This window comes from Psammomys obesus, unplaced genomic scaffold, assembly GCF_907164565.1.
Source record: "Psammomys obesus unplaced genomic scaffold, mPsaObe1.curated_primary_1811, whole genome shotgun sequence".
Classification (NCBI taxonomy): domain Eukaryota; kingdom Metazoa; phylum Chordata; class Mammalia; order Rodentia; family Muridae; genus Psammomys; species Psammomys obesus.
In genome coordinates, this window is record NW_026585643.1 from 6129085 (window position 1) to 6149519 (window position 20435).

General features: G+C 46.2%; 1 protein-coding gene across 2 annotated transcripts; it reads left to right on the plus strand.

Annotated features, from left to right (window-relative positions):
• Positions 1-1066: 1066 nt before the first annotated feature.
• On the plus strand, positions 1067-10408 carry Amer2 (APC membrane recruitment protein 2). Of its 2 annotated transcripts, XM_055617299.1 has the most exons (2): positions 1067-2087; positions 2466-10408. In XM_055617299.1, exons 1-2 carry the CDS (start codon positions 1328-1330, stop codon positions 3335-3337), a joined length of 1632 nt encoding a protein of 543 aa, XP_055473274.1. In that variant the 5' UTR covers positions 1067-1327; the 3' UTR covers positions 3338-10408. The 2 variants fall into 2 exon arrangements, with proteins under 2 accessions (XP_055473274.1, XP_055473266.1); XM_055617291.1 differs by having other exon boundaries at positions 1067-10408.
• The last annotated feature ends 10027 nt before the right edge of the window (positions 10409-20435 follow it).

Consider the following 20435-nt stretch of genomic DNA (forward strand, 5'->3'; position numbering starts at 1 on the left):
TATAACTACTCTCAACTCCATGGCCTAAATGTGAACCGTGGAAGCCGCCTTGGCCAGCTCCTGAATCTGCATAAGTAACTCATAGAAAATAAACAAAAGAGAAGCAGGAAAGACTGGCATTTGTATTCATATGTAAATAGTATATATAATCAAATAATATTTAAGAATAATGTTACTAAACATTAGAAAACATGAAGTTTTTCCAAATCCCTATTTTGCGAGGAAGCCCTTGATCAGGACAAGTCATAATTTTAGTGGTCGTCTTCAATGTCAGAACACAGAAAAATTCCCCAGACATGATTGTTCTCTGGAGTGGAGTTTTCTTTGTCTCTAGATCAGTGGTGTCAGAGCCACCTCAGGGACCTCTGACTCCATCCCCCCACTCCTCCTGTTGGAGAAGGTGGCAAGTGGGTCTTGGGGTGTTGCTAGCCAATGCCAGGGTGGCACAGAGTGAAGCATACATACCATACCCCTCAATGGAAGATGAAGGAAGATGGAGCCCAGGCCTCTAGGGCCCACCTGTAGAGAGACCAGAGCTTTCCAAGCTAAGTTCTCAGTGTGCTCAATCTATTGTGACCAACTGTAAGCTGGACAGTGAGTTCTGTGACTTAAGCCCCATGTCACTGGGGTGTGAGATAAGAGCTTCATGGTTTCCCAAAGGACCAGTAAACTTCCGCCAGGGACGGGTTGCACTTTCGTGAGAGCTGCTAATTGTTATCTGACTGATGGCTGTTGCTTCTGTAACAGGCAATCAGATCCACGTGATCAGAAAGCGGCATCAACCTGAGGACCACACTAAGCACCGGACCGGACACGGGCGTGGGCAGACTGGCATGGTGCCTCCTGGGTTTACGCCCACATGCTAACTTATGTGAAGGATCCGGGGAAGACAGGAGGCTGCATGAAGCCAGAGATAGATGGTAAAGGAAAAGGCATTGTTCTTGTGGGTGCAGGGGAGCATGTGTCGATGCCTGAAACTGGGCTCCCCGGAAAAGGCTAAGTTAGAGTAGTGACCTGAGCTGGTGAGAATCCACACACTGAGATCCGATTGCTCATAACTGCGAATTTCATTTATTTTTTATTTATTTTTTCTTTCAGCTCAGGGCGGCGATGAAGGCTTCTGCTACACAAAAACCTATGTGGCGCCCAGGGTATTATATAAGCTCTCGGCAGGAGGGGAGATAGTCCGGTCTGCGCGCTTCAGCCGCCGCAGTGGCAGCAGCCACAGCTCAGCAGCGGGAGCAGCTCAGGTTGATTTAGAACGCGGGTGACAGTGGCCTGGCGCGAGCGTACGGCTGACGACAGCGGCTGAGCCCGCTCGGTTTCCATGGAGACGGGCAGGAGCCGCGGCGGCGGCGCGGCTGTCAGCGAGCGCGGCGGCGCGCGCGCGGGGGTCTGCAGGAGGCAGGAGCAGGCCGGGGCCCTCGCCGCAGACATGGACTCGCATTGTGAGTGCGCCGCGGAGACGCCCGCCGCAGAGCCGCCGTCGGGGAAGATCAACAAGGCTGCGTTCAAGTTATTCAAGAAGAGGAAATCGGGGGGCACCATGCCCAGCATTTTTGGGGTCAAAAACAAAGGGGATGGGAAGAGCGCGGGGCCGGCGGGCATGGTGAGAAGCAGGACCCACGACGGACTAGCCGAGGTGCTGGTGCTGGAGGGCAGCAAGAAGGAGGAGCCGCCCGGCGGGGGCGATCACGGCGGGGCCCGGCCGAGCACCGTGCCCCCCAAAGCCGCCGGGCCTGGCCTGGGCTCCCTGGCCAGCAGCTCGGTAGCCAAGTCGCACAGCTTCTTCTCCCTGCTCAAAAAGAACGGGCGATCCGAGACCGGCAAGGGAGACCCCGCCGAGGCGAGCAAGGCTGGCGGCAAACAAAAGAGGGGACTGAAAGGGATCTTCAGCAGCATGCGCTGGCACCGGAGGGACAAGCGCGGCAAGGAGGAGGAGGAGAAGGCGGCGCGCGCGGCGGGCCCGGGAAGCCTGGTCCTGCCCGGCTCGCTCACCGCCAGCCTGGAGTGCGTCAAGGAGGAGCCGCCCCGAGCCGCGCGCCGCCCGGACAGCTCGGGCCAGGACGCCCCGCGACACGCAGCAGGTGAGCCCGCAGGGGGAGAGCAGGCGCGCGCATCTGCCGAGCGCGTCCCGGCGCGGACCTGCCTCGAGGCCGCGAGCCCCTCCGGCCCTGGCGACCAGAGCGCCCGGGGAGAGGACGCCGAGGGGCATCGGCGCGCGGAGAAGCCCGGGGCAGCCCTCGAGTCGGGAGCCGGTGAGGTCCAGGAGGCCGAGGATGCGTCCAGGACAGGTGACGTTCCGATAAAGACCGTCCCCCTTGTCGACTCCGAAGGTGGCAGCGGCCGGGCGTCTGCCGTCCCTGACCCTTCCTCTGTTGATCCACCCTCAGACCCGTCGGCAGATCGTATTTGTTTGATGTTTTCTGACGTGACTTCACTGAAAAGCTTTGACTCTCTTACAGGCTGTGGAGATATTATTGCAGACCCAGAAGAAGAGGCAGGCCCCAGCTGTGACAAGCATGCCCCCGGGCCAGGCAAGCCAGTTCTCTCTAAAAAGAACCCCAGCGTGGTGGCCTACCAAGGAGGAGGGGAGGAGATGGCCAGCCCGGACGAGGTGGACGACACCTATCTCCCGGAATTCTGGGACATGTTGTCCCAGAGTGAGGACCAAGGACAAGGACCCCAAGAGGGCGCGGCGAAGGCCGCCACCGCCTTGGACACCAAGCTGGCCCCTGAGACCTCCGCTGATGCCCGGTGTGGGGAGGTGGACAAGGATGTGTCCTCGGTCAAGCGCAGGAGGCTCCACAGGATCCCCATGGAGTCCCAGCAGAAGGAGGAGCCCAAACAGCCAGAGAAGGAGCATCAAGAAGGCGGCGTCCCTAACAGCGACGAGGGCTACTGGGATTCCAACACTCCTGGCCCAGAAGAAGAGAGTGCCAGCAGCAGCAAGAAGGTGGCCATTGCTAGGGACAGCGACAGCGGCGATGCTCTCTACGACCTTTATGCGGAACCCGAAGGAAGTCCAGCCCCTCTTCCTGCCACGGAGGACCCCCCCTGCTTGTCCCGGCTAAAGCCCGTGTCTCCAGGCACCATCACCTGTCCTCTGAGAACACCAGGCAGCTTGCTGAAGGACTCTAAAATCCCGATTAGCATCAAGCATCTCTCCAACATTCCGTCCAGCCATCCTGTGGTGCACCAGCAACCAGCCAGGAGTGAGATGCCCAGAACAAAAATCCCTGTTTCCAAAGTGCTGGTCCGGAGGGTCAGCAACCGGGGCTTGGCTGGAACCACCATCAGGGCAGCAGCATGCCATGACAGTGCCAAAAAGTTGTGAGGTCTCCAAGGCCAAGGAGGATGGATGGGCCATATGTTAAGGAATACAACTTTCCCCTGGAAACCAATGAAGGAAGTTTGTTTTCCCCAAAGCCAAGACTTAGACCCACCCTTCTCCATATGGCCTAGAAGTCTTTGTTGCAGGCAGGGGCAGGACAGCCCGCAAATGTTACACCTGGAGTTCAGATAAGTTTCTGAGAAGTCTTTTCTAGCACTTTCCTTTTTCTTTTAACCTTTAAAAAAAAAATCTTTTCCCCCTTAAATCACGGATCACTCAGAAGTCACCTTTTCTTGCCTTTGCAGAAAATAAGATTCAACCAGATCTAATTAACAAACAAACAAACAAACAAACAAATAACACCAAGCTACCAGGCTTTTTTAGAGTCAGGAGGGCCTTGAGGAATCACTAAACAACAGGATTCTTGCCTCTCTTTCCAATAAAAATAAACGGGGAGGGGTGACTTTGCTTTATCCTTATGTGGAAAACACCTGAAAAGCTCAAAGATCCATGTAGCTATGTGATGAGTCGAAGGGACTGCTGATTGGTAGAAAGTCCCTCGGCTTCCGGTTGCCAGATATGCAAATAGGTAAAGCTCTATCTCTAGAAAACAGAGAAGGTTTGGCTGGTTCAGATCATTTGTCTGAGGAGAAATAAAAAGCTCACTAGTAGTTTATGTGTTTTTGTTTGTTTGTTTGTGTATTTTTGGATCCACCCCTCCCTCTCGGTGCAAAATTCAGGATCAAGGAAAGATCTCACTAAATGCTAATTATACGGTATTTTGATGTTTGTAAATGTCAGCCTTCTTCTGTGTCGCTAAAGCATATTTTACAGTTTATCTCATGGCTAACATTTTACAGCCCGTCAATTATATAGAATTTAAAGTCCAGTCTTATAGCTGGATATGATAATAAATCATTGAGGTTCTTTATGTACCGTAGCCTGGGGCAGTGCAGCTTTTGATTTATTAGGGTTTTTTTACACACACACAAACACAAACACAATACAAATGTATTGTATTATATACATATATGTATAGGATTGATGCCCTTGAACAATGGTTTGCTTGGTCTTGGTTAAGAGTCTGTTTCTCAGCCCAAACCAGAGATTTTTACCTGGTTTATAAAATGTTGGATCCAACCATTTCCCCAAATATAGGAAGTCCAAAATGAACATTCCAAGAAATAATAGAAAAATACAAGTTTAAAACTATTGACTTTTGCTATATAAACCTATTCCTGAGACAAGTATGTTCTTCACATGATACTACCAAGCCTAAGTGTGTAAACATTCTACTAAATTATCTTTTGAGAAGCAGTTTGGTTCGATATATGCTTTCTAATATTTCAGATGAAAGGTTGATGCCTTGGCAGTTTGAATGACACAGTGAAGGGCTTCCTAGAATGCTATTAGTGTCTGCTGATTAAACTGATATCCTTCTGGGGATATGCACTTCAGAGCATCTCAGAGGGCCGGAGCTTCTACCAGAGGTGCTGCCGCCCACCAGGGAGATGGCACAGATCCCAGGGACCCTGCATGTGTGTGAATGATATGAGCACAGTGTAATTTGAGTTCTAGAGAGATGACTAAGAAATGGTCTGCTATTTTGTGTTTTAAGATTTTAGTTATATTTTATAAAAGAAAAAAAGAAGCTAAATATATGAAAAACTTATTTTAATAGTACGAAGGAAGCAAAAATAAGTGGGCATCGAGGAAAAGTTGATAAGGCATAGAGGAGTGTTTCCGTTTGTGATTTGTAGCTATTCCCTCAGAGGAGGGGCCCTGCTGCATACCTTAGTTGGTCAGGTTGCTGACTTTTACTGCATTGTCTCAGGTCCTTGATGCTATCTCAAAGCAATGCTTTAAATTTTAATTTCCCATGTCTCTAGATGAGACCCTCTCTGTCCTCATCACCCTAAGCACTCTGGACTCATTATCAGAAACCGCCCAAGCATCTCACATGCTCAGGAATTCATCTGGACAAAAAACAACAGACAAAAGACATCTCAAAATACTTGAGATTTGGCAATATTTTGAAAATCATCTCTGCCCTTGAGAAGAGACTTTAAATTTGAATAATATTGATAGAAATATTTAGACCCTCAAATGCAGTTTCTTTCCCCCTAGAACTGGAGAGAATATAGATTTTGCTTCTAGCAGGAAACAAAGGAGCTTTTTTTTTCCTTGTGCTTTTCCCTGCAGAGATTATATTTATTCACCTTTGCATGACTTCGTGGCTGGGTTTCGTCTGCTCCTGCTCAGCTGTGTAGGAAAGGCAGCAAAGGAAGAATGGGGTCAGACACTGTCAGAGGAATGGCAGCTGGCTACTGAAGTAGCAGGAGCCACTCTTCCAAATGCTCTGCCTTCACCCACTATGCCATCCTCTCTTTGTGAGTGAAGAAAAATTTTAGCAAGATTTACTTTAATTTTCCCTGGAAACTAATCACCCACAAAAGACTTACAAAGGTTTTGCTTACAAAATTCTTGTCACCACACTTTTTTTTTTCCTGATTTTTATCTTTTACCCTGAACATGTAAGAACAGCAGCCATTCCAGTCAAGTAAAGGACTTGGCCAGGAATTAAATGTCCTTAGTCATTAGCAAGTGGGACAATAGTCAGCCTTCTCCAAACACAGAAAAGGGATCAGAGTTGCTTTCTTGTGCCAAGGGTTACTTTATCTTCAATGCAAGACATTTCTAGATTTGCAGGCAACTGTTTATGAATCTGTTATTGAATAGTCTGGTGAGGACTGCACAGAACTTTTGCTGGTTTCTTTTGTTTTGTTTTGTTTTGTTTTGTTTTTTAGATAAAGGTCGGACATGAACAAATTATGCTTTCTTGGTATGTACAGTTCTAAGGTCCATTGGTTTGGCACCCTTGGGGCAAAGAACTGCCTAAAAGGAAAGGAGGAAAGGGCAAAAAGCCAAAGCCATTGCTGGGAAAAATTTGTCAGTTTAATGGCTCTGCACAAAGACAACCTGTATTTGAGATATCTACAACACCACACACACACACACACACACACACACACACACACACACACACTCAACTTAAAGCCAATCTAGCCCTGCTTTGATTCTGCCGGCAGTGGGGCTTATTCTCCTTCACCAAGAAGTGGGAGACATTTCTGTTTACTACAGCATTTCAAATAATCACAAGAGGAAATACATTTTTATTACTTCATGTAATAGTAATGGAATACAGATCATCAGGACTTTCTTGAGATGCATTTTGCACAAACGTCTGCCTACTGACATGCAAATATACATTCCTTGTGTAACCTGTGCAGACGATGTCTTGCACATTTTTCATTCATTGAAATTAATATGCAAGGAGCCCCTTGCTGATTCATTTGTCAAGGTCAAAAGTCTCTGTCAGCTGTTATGATTTCTCTGACCAAACTTTCTAAGAGTTTTCATTGCTGCCATCTCTCTGGTCTACTTGGGGAAGCTCCTCACCGAGAGGATTATCAGAAGAGGTTGACTCACGTGGCTTTATCTCTCCCTTTGTTTTCAGCATAGTTGTTCCCCATGTTGTTGGCCTTCTGGATTGTGTTAATATGCTTTGCTGCTTCCTTGCTTCCAAGTCATTGCAGATTGTCTGCCTTGTACTGGGAGTGTGAGGCCTTGGCTCACCTCCACTGAGACATCTTCTTAAACACTTGTTTCCAGGGCATGTACTGTATCTACTACTTAATTTTAAAAAATCCAGTTGGGGGCTTACATGTTGCTGTGCTGCCATTGGATTTTCCCAGTGTTCATTAAACCCATGTCCCCTTTGCATGTCTTGCATTTGTGTGCATCACTTATAGTTTGCACGTTGGAGCAGACTGGGGGTGGGGGAGTAAATCAAGCCACACAGGTGCTTCTAAAACTTCTGACAGTAGCCAACGCTGGCTCAGCTCTCCTGGGCAAGGGTTGCTGGAAACACTATTGAGAGTTTCTCCTTCCTCTTCACAGCCATATGAGGTGAAACTGTCTCCCTGGTAGGACTTGAATTCAGATTTCTTGTTCCTTTTGACCCTTTCACTGCACTCTCTCTCTCTCTCTCTCTGCACTTCCCTCTTTCCTTAGTCTCTAGGGGTAGGCTATAAACTGTTTAATGTTCTGGGGTAACACAGAGCTAAAAGCTGCTGAAACCATTGGCCTCACTTCACTTCTAACAGGAAAAGCCAACTCACTTCCAAACTGATAAAATGAGCCTTGTGTCTGAGACATTGGTGCTTGGGTCACACACAGGAAAACCTGCAGCTCCCTGTTCCTTTGTGGGCCATACGCAAACAATTGGCTTCCTCCTCTTTGGAGCACCCTCTCCTTCTAGAGATTAACAAGGAAAGTACAGACAGAAGTCTCTTCTGTTGTCATGGCAACACTTCTTCCCTGAAAGGATTTTGCCCATTCCAGGCACGCTTCACTTGTTTTCCTACCTTAAGCCTAGACTAGTCTTGTTCTGAGTATTCTGTGTATTTTCATTGTAGTAAGAACATTCAGCATGAAGTCTGCCCTCTTCAATTTGTACATGTACGACACAGTTCACACAGCTGTAGGCACACTGCTGATGGCGTGAATTCATGCAGCCTGAATAACGGGCACTTGATTGCTCACTGATCAGCAGCTCCCTGTGCTCCCTTCCAACCCTGACAACCACCATTCTGTAGACTGTTTTAGATACCTCAGAAACGGTGGGACCTGGTAGATTTTGTGCTTTTATGACTTGCGCATTTACCTGAGCATAGCACCCCCAGGGGCAACATCCACCTTGTCATGTATTTAGTCCTCCCTTTCTGGCTGCCAATTTCATTGTGCCACACATATACCGCATTTTATTCGTCTAGCCACCTGTCAACAGACATGATACTGTGAATAATGCCCCAGTGTGCATGAGACTAGAAAAAGCTTTTCGAGATTCCGACCTCAAGGCCTTTGATATAAATACCCCGAAGCAGAATTGCTGGGCCATACAGGAATTTTATTTCTGAAGCCTTTGAGGACCGTTTATACTGTTTCCCACTGCAGATGCGCCATTTTGCACCCCTTACAGCAGTTCACATGGGCCCAGTTTCCCCACCATCAACTTTGGTCTGTTGTCTGCCTAAACAGGGAGCAGCTGAGTTGTCCTTGTCCTGGTCCAACTCTGAATCCCAGATGCAAGTATCTTCCTTGTAAGCCATCCATCCTCAGTGGCCCTGGGATCTCGATTTACCTTTTCCGTTTCATTAACTCACTCAACTGATGTTTACTGAGCACATCCTATCATTTCCTGGCTAATTCAGCTAGCCTCCACAGGCTGTGTTTTCTGCAGTGTTTAGAGATGAAGCAAAACACTTGTTGTCCAGTGTTATCTTCATAGCTCACAAGAAGCATGCCCGGTTTGTTTTGGCTTCATTTTCCAGAGGAAGAAACTAATTCTTGAGATGGTTGCAGATCATTGAGGCCCGAGTCACTCTGTGAATAACGGGGGCAGAGTTTGAACCTGACTCCGAAACCCAGGCTTTAATTGGAGATTTGCTTTTGTTTTTTTCAGCCAACACTCACCTTTTGAATTAATCATTTAAAGCAAGAAACCAACTGAAGTTCCCAACTATAAGAATCAAACTCCATTTTTATGATGGTAGATGCCATTTAAATGATGATTTCAAGTAAAACAACTTGGTTTTTAAATAGCCATCAACAGCTTTCATTAAAAAAAAAATCTGCATTACAAGTCTAAAAGGTTAAACAAGCCAGCTTTTTTTCCTAGCTAGGCTGGTTAAAATTTGGGGCCATATCCTCCAGTTCTTTAGATTGTACTTATGAACTGTATAATCTTATCTCTGTTTTGCCAATAATATAGCCAGAAAAGCAATTTCAGTGGGGAATCCATTAGGCTTTGCTGTGGTTTCCTTTCTCTTTGATCCCAGTGAGAAGCTTTTCTCAGTATTTAGGGAAAATCAGTTCGAAACTGCATCAGTGTCACAACTAATGAGATTATTTTGTTCGTACACATGCCACCCACCTTTGGTCAACTTGTCCCCTGCCTCTGTGTAGTAATGGCACACAGTGGGCGAATCAATGCGAGCTCTTACCCCTTTGGACTGTAGGCCAGCAGATGTTGGGGGGGGGGTTAATAATGAACTTTCTCCTCTATACAAGAACACATATTTCTAATGCAGCCTTGGTTCCTGGTTCTTGAGATGCACTCAGACATCTTCAAATCTGGGTCACTTAAACGAAAGTAGAAATACTAGAAACACATTTGGCCCAGGGGCCCAGGGGCATGGTGGGTGAACACAGCACTGTCACATAGGTAGAATTAACCAATGCTCCTAACTCCTAATTGAGAACTACCGAACAGTGCCGTCGCTTCCAGAATAAACTTTTAGCCGAGCTGATCTGATTAATAGTGGTGGATTTAAGAAGATAGCAGTGAAAATGGCTCTGACTTGTAACCCCGTGGGTTTTGTTTGTCATCAGCGACCCACTAGCCTCTGGTGAACGCCTGTCTGATTCCCATACAGCATCTCAGTGCATAGAAGGAAGTGCAGGTTCTTCAGCAGCAGTGACTAAGGAAAGCCAAGCAGAAACTCCACTTCTCTAGCAGTCTTCCTGACAGGAGAGCCTCTGAGGACAGGGCGTGGCTGCATCGTTTCTGTGCACAGGAGAATTGTTAGTAACTGGTAGGTTTGTAGATATTATTTTTATACTAGAATGTTAATCTCCTGAAAAACATCAAACATTAGCCTCCTAGAGTGAACTCTATGCTTTCCAAACCTACTTCAAAGAAGGGTTCTAAACACCACTACGGTCCTTTTTCCTTCACCACTCCAATGGTCTAATGGAATAGATGAATCAATGTTTATATTTTTAAACCTGTAAATATTTTTATTTTGAATATTTTGTATATTTGTTGATATAATTCCATTTTGTGCATATGTACTACTGTGCATGCTGCTGGTTTTGATAGTCACTCTTTTAACAAATGTAAACAGGTTGAACTAATGGGCTCTCTTTCATTCATCTTACAATGAAAATACAATGTTGCCATTTTAACTATTGTGTTTAAATTTGGTCAATAAATTCTGTTGCTCCTTTGCAGTTAAATCAAATTCTGTTGGCTGTTATTTTTCCAGGACAGTTTTTTTTCCCCCTAGACTTTTAAACTTTTTAGGACTTATATGAATGACAGTGAAATATGTGTGTGTGTGTGTGTGTGTGTGTGTGTGTGTGTGTGTGTGTGTGTGTGTACAAATGCTCAGGAGCTCATGAGTTTTTGCATGTGAGTGATAGGTGTGTGTGATGACTGTGTGTACGTGCATGTCTGTGATGCACCTCTGTGCATAAGTGTGAAGATGTGTGATTTGCATACGTGTATTGTGTGGTTTACGTGTGAGATGTGTGGTTTGTGTGTGAGTGTGTGATTCGTGTGTGTGACTGAGGTGGACACACCAACGGGAGGCCCATGTTTCTTTCCACACTTTGTAAATCGTTTCTGAAAATTGTTTACTTTAGACAGCTGCCTTTTGAAAAATGTGCTTGTTCTCCATCCCGGCTCTGGAGCCTTCTATTGGGAAACTCTCTCTGCCTATAATCCCCTGTGAGACCAGCTAATCTGTATGACTCTTAGGTAACATTCAAAATAAGGTCACAGATATCCTTCCAGAGTTGCTTTCCGTTCACTTTGTGTTTGGTGGCAGATTGTCAGTTCCTGTATGTTACATCTCCAAATTCACAGAAGCTGTGTGAAGAGTAACGAAGATGTAACATTTTGTGTTGAAAAGTAAGAATGGAAGGCCTTGAATGTTGAAGTGCATCTCCCTTCAAACAGGTTTGTTTGTGTCATTTATGCTTACAGTTTTCTTAAATGACGGAAAAGTTAATGTCTATCTACAGAACATGATGCAGAAATAATAGAAATGTTGATGATGATCTGGTTATACAACAGGAGAGCAGTAACAGTGGGTAACAAGTTCACAAACATCTTTCCCTTTCTCCTGCCCCTCCCTTTCCTCTCAGCCCACTGTCTTCCATTCTTATCTTTTTTTCCTGGAAATAATTTGAAAGAAACATCCCTTTAAGAAGGCAGTGGGGAACCTGAAGTTCAGAGATGCTAAGATTAGACTTTCCCTAAAGTTACAAATAGCTGTGAAGTAAACAGTGAAACTCTATGGATCTGATTTCTGTTATTGTAACAAAATAGCTGAGGCTCGGTACCTGCAGAGAAGTTTACCTAGCTCACAGTTCTAAGGTCTAAATGTGAGAGCTTTGCGATGAACAGCCTCCTACCACAGAGTGTGTACTCAAAGCATGCAGAGATAGATTCAGGCTGGGGCTGGATAACTCCGGCTTGGCATCCCAGCACTCAGGAAGCTGAGGCAGGAGGATCACCAGAGTTCCACACCAGCCTGGTGGACCAGCTAGATAAAGAACCGAAGAGTAAACTTGTAGACATATAAGTAAGACATAATGTGCTGGGCTGAAGAAACAGCTCAGTGGTTAGAAGCTCCTGCAGCTGTTGCAGGGACCTGGGTTCAATTCCCAGCATTTACACCAGCCAGTTCACAACTGCCTGTAACTCAAACTCTGAGGGACCCAACACACTCTTCCAGCCTCTCTGGGCACTTACATGCATGTGCTGTTCATACATACATCCAGGCATATACACATACACGTAAATGAAATTTCCGAACGTTTTATTATATGTAGTGGAAGTTTTGGTTTCTTTAAAAACTCAGTTTTGTCATGTAAACAAGTTTTTGTTTTAATCCTAAGTGTGGGATATGGGACCACCTTAGTTTATCCACAGCTGATAACAACCTCGTTCGACTCAGAGGGACTCGGTCTTTGCCAACTGGAGATAGTGGAATTTCAAGGACTCTGGAAAGCATAAATACCAAAGCCCAGAGAGAGGAAGAGGCTTTGAGGAGCCAGACAGAGAGAGAAGAAGGCTTCTGGTTCTGTGGACTGATGGAGATCTTGACAACTGAGATTGGTGTTTTCCCAAAGAACTGGATGACCCTAACCAACTGGAACTAAGTCTAAAGAGTTTTATGTCCCATCTCTCCTAACCTTCTTTCTCTCCTACTTGGGGTGGGGGTAGGGGGAGGCTGGAAAAGAGGTAGGGAGCTAAGAAACCCAAATAGAGTTTTAAAACGAGCATCTACAATAACATCTGAAAATAATAAGAGAAAACAGAGATACTTTATTCAAAAAGACAAAAATTGGTTCTTTTGTAAAATATCTGACAAGAAAAAAAGTGGGGCTAGAAAGACGTTTCAGTGGTTATGAGTACTGACTTCCAGAGGACTTGGATTCTATTCCCAGCAGCCACATGGCAACTCACTCTGACCTCAAACTTCAGAGATCCGCCTGCCTCTGCCTCCCAACTGCTGGGATTACAGGCGTGCCACCTGACTAACCCACATGGCAGCTGCAACTGTAATTTCAGAAACTCCGACTCCCTCTTCTGGCGCTGAAGGCACAGGCACGAACATGGTTCACAGACACACATTCAGGCAAAACACCCATAAAACAAAAATAAACCAATCTCTGGAAAGAAATTTTACCATAAACCAGTTTCAATGAAAAAAAAAATGTTCTTCATACAACATATTCTGATCACTCCTTGCCTTCCCCAACTGCTCTCAGATCAGACACACTTTCTCTTTAGAAAACAAACAGGCAAACAAATATCAAAAAGAGAGAAACACAAGAAACAACACAAAATCAGAAACCATAATATACAAGCAAAAGGCCAGTAAGGGGGAAAAAAGACCAAACAAAACAACATGAGAGAAAAAGTCTACAAAATCACCATTGACTTCATTTACTGCGGGCCGTGGGGCCCAGCCATGAGACACCATTGGAGAAAGCTCATGTTTCATTTACAAGTGGCTCTCTGTTGGAGATGGAATGGAGATGTGTGTCCACTTCTCCTTTCTGCTCCAGGTGCCCCACCTGGTGCAGACGCTTGGAGGCCTGTGCTGGCTGCCACAGCCTCTGTGGGTTCATAGGTGAATAAGTCCTGAAAAAAATTTATTTTTAAAAAGAGGATATAAATTCAGAATGAGATGGTTGTAGGGAGATAAAGTATAACAGAAGTTGGTTATAATTGTGCAAATTATATTTAAATTGTGCAACATGTAAAATAGGCTCAGATTTTTAAAAAAATTCTAAATGCACACACTTGCACTCAAGCACATGCAAAGTTGGACAAGATGGTACGCATCTGTAATCCCATTGCTCCCGTGAGGAAATGGCAAAAGAATCAGTTACCCTGGTGTATGATCTGGTAAACAAGAGGCTCAAAGTAGAAGGTAAGGGCACCCAAAGTTATTCTCTGACCTCTATACATGCTTTGTGGCAGGCGTGTATCCCCCTCACACACATGAGCACGAATATGTGTGTGATCATCTACACACACACATTTAAAAAGAGAAAAACATGGAACTGAATTGTCTGTAAAGCTAACACGCCATCATAGCTAGCTTGGGCTAACTTCAGAAGTGTAAAGATAGATTACCACTTTTTAAAACTCTGTTAGAATTTGCCTTTTAAAGAGATAGGAGGGAAACTGGTATGTTAGAGCCGTCAAGTCACCACCGGGTGTCGGCTTATTTCCCTTAGCCACTCCACAAGTCGGATGCCTCCTCCTTCCTGTGCTCTGAAGCCACAAGCTCCCAGGACAGTAAGTTGCTTCAACTTTTGAATGCTTTGACTCCTAACATTTTTTTCAAATAGCAGTTGCTTATATTTCATCTAAATCTAAAATGCTATAGGAAAGATGCTGTCGATTAGAACTGTAAGATAGCACCATTTGGAAGAGTCGCCAAATTTTGGAGACACAGAAATTGTGAAATGTGTGTATTTAAAGGCTGCAGTAACAGTGTGTGCACATGCATGTTTGGGCGTGTGGACGCACATGTATGGAGCCTGGAGGGCAACCTTGGGTGTCATGCACTGTCTAGCTTTTTGTTCATTTCTTTGGAGATGGGTATCTCGCTGGCCTAGAGATCGTCAAGCAAGCTAGGAGGGCTAGCCAGTGAGCCCCAGGGATCTGCTGGTCTCTGCCTTCCCAGTGCCAGGATTACAAGGTTGTGCCACCCCACCTAGCTTTTCCTTTCTACTTTTTAAAATGTGGGTTCTCGGGATTGAACTAAGGCCCTCATACTGTTATTAGGCGTGGTGCATTACTGACTGGGCTGTCTCCCTAGCCCTGTTTGTTAAAAATTTAATGGTAACGTTCTTCCTTATCTAGAGAGTAGAAGTTTCTGTGGGAAGATAGTTGCTTATCCGTACTGAGTGGGCAGACGTTCAGAACATCTTCAGTTTAGTTCGAGCGCCTGCGTTAGGAAAATTGTGGTCTGCTTCTCGTCCACAGCACTGCACACGTCTTAGCACGTGAACATGAAGGAACAGGAACGTGCGTGTGGCCATCAAAATGAGCTCACTTCCGAGCGAACGGCACGCATGCTGGACACCTTGCCTTCCCAAGATGGCAGGCAAGCTTATAGCGACCATCTTGTCATTTTTGTCTGTCAGCTGCTGGCACCTCAGTGTTTCCCAGAAGACCCCAGGTTCTCGAAGTCCCAGATCTTGTGTGGTTTTGCAGATGGTGATGTGTTTTTAACAAGCTCCCAGCTCCTAATCTGGCCCATGGGACTGCATTTCTGAAGCCTGGTGCTACAGCTTGCTTTCTCAGCCTCTCAGATATGCCAGAGGCCCGATGTGCTGACTGTGCCCATCTTTATGTGCCTTTCTAGGTGGTCCAAGGGAATTTCTGCTTTTCTACAGTGGGTGGAGAGCCCTATTTACCAGAAAGTACAAGCCTAACATTTGGTTCAAGAACAAACTGGCCTTCTGAGAGTGACATTTTCCAGTCTGTAGATCTTTAAGTGATGTCAAATGCTATGTAGTGTCCCCAGCTTGAGGACTGGCACATTTTAATCGATTGCTTTGTTTCATATCAACATTACTGCTTTTTATCTGCCTTTTTGCTTTATGCTTAGGGGTTTTTGCAGAATAAAGTATTTGTCCAGTCGGTCTTTGTTTCTGCTTTCTGAGAGAAAGCCTGTAAGCCTTTGGAACTTTTCAGGGGCATCTGCGTGCTTCCTGGCGGGCCCTGCTGCCACACTTAGTTCACGGGTGGTGATGTAGGGTGAAGCTGGCTATGCTGGAAAGGCTGACTTTGGGATTAAAGGGTTGGGCTTTGAGCCAAATGTCATCAGCTTGATTTCTTGACATCCAAACTCCAGGGAAGGAAAGAAGGTGCAGATTGAGTTCAGTGTCTCCCAAAGGCCCCTGTATGAGGCATGGGCCCAGCCATGGTGCTACAGCTAGGTAGTGGAACCTTTGATAGACAGACACAGTGGGAAGGCATGACACCACAAGAGGCATGGCTTTGAGGGTGTTGGGGATAAACTCCCCCTAAGTCTCTTTGTAGATTCCCCAGCCATGCTCTGCCATCAAAATGAGCTGTCTTCCCACAGGCCCAAAAGCAGTGAGGCCACCCAATCATGGATTAAAACTACAAAATTCTAAGCCAGGCTGCACCTCTTCTCATCATAAATTGACTTATTCATTACAGTAATGGAGAGTGAATTACCACAAAACACACACTGAGTTTTTTAAGTCCCTGTGCCTGTTTATTAAAATCCCTGTGAAATATCTGAACACGAGGCTCCTCACCTGAGTTTCTGAGTTGGGAAGCACTCCAGCGTCCCCGGGCTGATGTGCCCTGACTCCATGAGAGCATCTCGTCAGGTTGAGCCTGGCACATGTCCTCTATAAGAACTGCAGCAGCCTAAGTTCCCCAGAGTCGCTCTGGTGAATTCTCAAATCTGAAAAGAGGGTCCGAGAAGCCCTGAACTTGCAGCCAGTTAATCAGAGTTCTAATACTAAGGGCAGGGTTGAATTGCAACATTTAAAGACAGAAAAGTTTAACACTATCAGACCCCTAGACAGCAACACAATTTTTATTTTTATCACATAATACATAAAAATAGATAACATTTTCTCACAGCTTGCCTGCTCAACTGCTCTAGAGCTACACTTGTTTCCCGGTTATATTGTGGGGCTGGATCACTCTGAACCTTTAAAGATTTTTTTTTCAATTTTTATTTACAGCTTTTTAAAAAGATTTATTTATTAGTGTGTGTGTGTGTGTGCGCGCGCGCGCGCACATGCACGCCTGATTGTATGTATGCATACCATGTGGTGTCCGAAGAGCTCAGAAGTGGGAATAAGATCCCCTGGGGCTGGGACCACAGGCAGTGGTGAGCTGTGTGGTGTGGGTGCCGGGTGCCAAAGATGGGTCCATAGGAGACAAACTTTGTTCCTGCGGGTTCTTCTCCAGGTCAAGTGTTCTTAACTGCTGAGCCATCCCTCCACCCCTCTATTTACAGCTTTAACTGGAGATTCCTCAAAAGTGTGCTTCTAGGAACTGACTCCTGAAGTGGCTGCCTAGCACCTAGCCGGAGGTCTACAGGGATGGGGCTCCAACGGGCGAGAGAGCTGCTTAATGCCATTCCATCCAGGTACCCAGAGGCTAGCACAACAAAGACATAAACACCCGGGTCTGCCTGCAGGCCTGGGAAGGGAGCACCTGGGTCTGCCTGCAGGCCTGGGAAGGAAGGGAGCACCCAAGTCTGCCTGTAGGGCTGAAAAGGGAGCACCGAAGTCTGCCTGCAGGGCTAGGAATAGAAACCCAGCTGCCTATTGGGCTAGGAAGGGCAAGGCAGATGACACAATGCTTGAAGGCCTTCTTCTGCCTCCAGCCACCTGCTTGATGGACAGGGAGGTGGGGCTGCTGGGGGAGGCTGCATTGGACACATGTAAGCTTGCTGACTTTGCAGGCAGCACTGCAGGGAGGAAGGCTTGGCTCTGCTGTTTCAGACAAGGAGGTCTCACCCCAGTCTCTGTCTTTATGTGCACGCATCTGGCTCTGCTTCTGGGCATGGGCTAGTACTAGCTCCTGAGAAGTGCAGAGCAGAGCATCTCCGCTGCAAAGAGTCCAACCGAATTCAAAACCTACTTGCTCGCATCATAAGAAGAACTTCCATGAGGAAGGAGAAGAGCCGATCAATTCTTTAAACCTAATTTCAGCTGTTATAAATGTTTGAGAGGTTTGCAGAGTGGTTTTCAATATTTTATCACCCATTTGTGTGAGCATGTTTTCTCCTGGATGGGCTTTGCCCTGAGCAGAGCTAGAGAAAGAAGGTGGATCTTCAAGAACCGTAAATCCAGAGGACAGCCAGCAACATCCCTACAGAGCTGCCCAAGTTTATAGGTAGTCCACATTAAATTCTTCCTGGAAACTTTCTATGTTGTGGTTCTTTTTTGGGGGAGGTTGCTTTGCTTTGAGACAGAGTGTCACTCTATAGTCCAGGCTGGCTTCAAACTCACCACAGTCCTGTCTCAGCCTCCTAAGTGCTAGGATTACAGGTGTTAGTCACAGTGTGCGTCTGTAACCTGTTCTGCCTAAGTTACATGACACAATTTAAAGAACACGTAACACTGCTTGCTAAACCACATGTCCAGTCCCAGGCCACATCACAGTTACTTTTTAAAAAATGAAAAATGATCAGCTATGTGACCGTGGACTCATTATAATGTGACTCAAAAGGACCTGTTGTCATTGCCCTTAGAAACGTGGCAAAGTACACGTGGTGACAGTGCACACAGACCCACCGCGTTGCCCACTGCACGCACAGCGCCCACCACTGTGAGCAACGCATGCTACTTGACCAGGGCGACTGGTTTGAGTGTTTGCTACACAGACTTTTTATTGTGTTTCAGAGCTCTCACCTCTGATATGTATATATTACTTTAACAGGAGACCTGACATCTTTTACCAGTGTCTTGATTGCATTGAGAATCTCCACTGAGTAACCCACCTAGTCCACTTGAGATACTGGTCCCGGGAGACTTCCCTCTGTGCCTTTTGCAAGGAATATTTGCGGAAAAGAGCCTATGCCTACTGGCATTGCTGTACTGACAGGAATATAACTAGGAATTGCTACCTGCCATCTAGTCTTGTAGTAAGAGTCTGACACGAAAGTAAAGTGGGTGAGCAGGACTGGGAAGAGGAAAAAGGCTCTGGAAGATCAAAGCCCAATGTTCACACTCTCAGTTGGAGCTCCGGAAGCTGGCACCATTCTTGAACTTTCTGCCTGTTCTGACTAACTCTCCTGTCAAAAGTGATCTAAGGGCTGAAGAGATGGTTCAGGGGTTAAGAGCACTGGCTGCTCTTCCAGAGGACCCGGGTTCCTTTCCTAGCACACACATTGTAGCTCACAACCATTTATAACTCTGGTTCCATAGGATCCCATGCCTTCTTTCGGCCTCGGAGGGCACCAGGCATTCACATGGTGCACAGACATACATGCAAGCAAAAATCCATATAAAAATTAAAATCTTAAAAAAATAAAAAGAAAGGAAAGAAAAATCAATCTAAAGTGTGCTTTCCAGTACTTGTACAAACCTTCCTGAAGCGCTTCGGAGATTAGCATGTGAAGGTCTTGAGCTTTGGTCTCTGAATTTTGTCTATACATGTGGTGGTTCCTGTTGATCACCAGCTAGACAGGATCTCAAACCACCCAGGAGACACACGTCCACGTACACCCGTGAGGGCTGAGCTAGATCAGGGGAGCCTCTAGGCTTGTGAGGAATTGTCTCAATTGGGTTCAATGCCCACCTTAGCAGTGGCAGCACTATTTCCTAGGACAGGTCCTAGACTACACAAAAAGGAGAAGGATGGCTGAGAGCACCAGGAGGAACAGCCTGATACAGCCCGACTGTGGGTACGATGAGACCAGCTCTCTCATACTTCTGCTGCCGGGACGTCAAGGTCATGATGAACTGTGCCCCAGAACTATACCCCAAAGAATAAACTCTTCCTCCCTTAAGTTGTGTTTGTCAGGATAAAGTAACTAAGACAACAATTGTGTGGTTGGTTATTTAGTCAGCTGATGTTTACAACCCTTTAAAGGGCAAAAAAGTGTTAGGGCTTAATTTGGAGACGTGTCTCCCATCCCAGGCTTCTGTTGAAAAGTTTGATCACCAACTGGTGGTGCTACTTCAGAAGTTCTGAAAACTTGGTGAGGAGGACACTGTGGGGTGGGTCCTTAGGGGTACGTTGTTCCTGACTACTTCCTGTCTTGCTTTCTAGTCCACTGTAGTATGAACAAGTGTCTGTGACAAACTCATACAGTTACAAATTGAGCTGGTTTGCCATGATGGACAGGAAAAAAAAAAACCCTTGGAAGCCATGAACCCAAATAAATCTTTCTTCCTATAAATTAGACATGACAGGAAATTTGACCACAGTGAGGCAAAAGCTAACAGAAGTTAGAAAGGTGGAAAGTTCGCCCTACGCTCTTTTGAAGCTATGCCTCGTGGTGAGAATAAGGACGTTTCAGGTAGATGGCTACTAAATAAAATCAGGAAACTTCTCACATGTAGAGTTGACGTGGGATGTGGGCCTACACTTCGCTAGCACGAACTCCAGGAGAGTCAGTCAGCAACTGGACGGTAGCTTCTGGTTTGGAAGCTTTCTTTCTCCCTGGGGAGATGCAGGCCAGTTCTGCTGCGTGGGTTGGATTTCTGAGAATCCCACCCCGCTTTAGTACTATACAAACTGCCTATCTTCTCGGGATGCTGCAGTCTGTTGTTGAGGATCTGGACCAGCACCATGCAAAATAGTTGTTTCTAGGGGAACGAAGGGTGGATTTTGCCAGCATGTCAACAGGCTTTGTAATCTGAAAAAGGCTTGAGGGAGGGAAGAGCTGACAGGCTGGAGCAGCGAGATCCGGGAGGGGCTGCCTGCCAGGCCACTCTGAGGAGAATAAATCAGCAAGGCTGACTGTGAAAGAAGAGAGTAATGCAGAAAGTAGGCTACTGCACTTGGAAGATTTGGGGAAAAAGTGGGGGGCAGAATCCTAATTGCAGCAGGCTGGGAAGTTGAGTGGATGGATGATGAGAAGGAGCAAGCTTAGACTGCAGTTTGCATGGAGCACAGGAAGGAAAAGGATGAAGGGCTGGCTTTCTGGAAGAAGGAACACCTTTCCTCCCTTCTTTCCTGCTTTCCCTTCCTTTCTTTTCTCCCTCCCTCCCTTCCTAAGTTCCT

Bases quoted from the DNA above. Each gene is read 5' to 3' on its own strand.
- Amer2 (XM_055617291.1), top strand. From the start codon at position 1,328: ATGGAGACGGGCAGGAGCCGCGGCGGCGGCGCGGCTGTCAGCGAGCGC.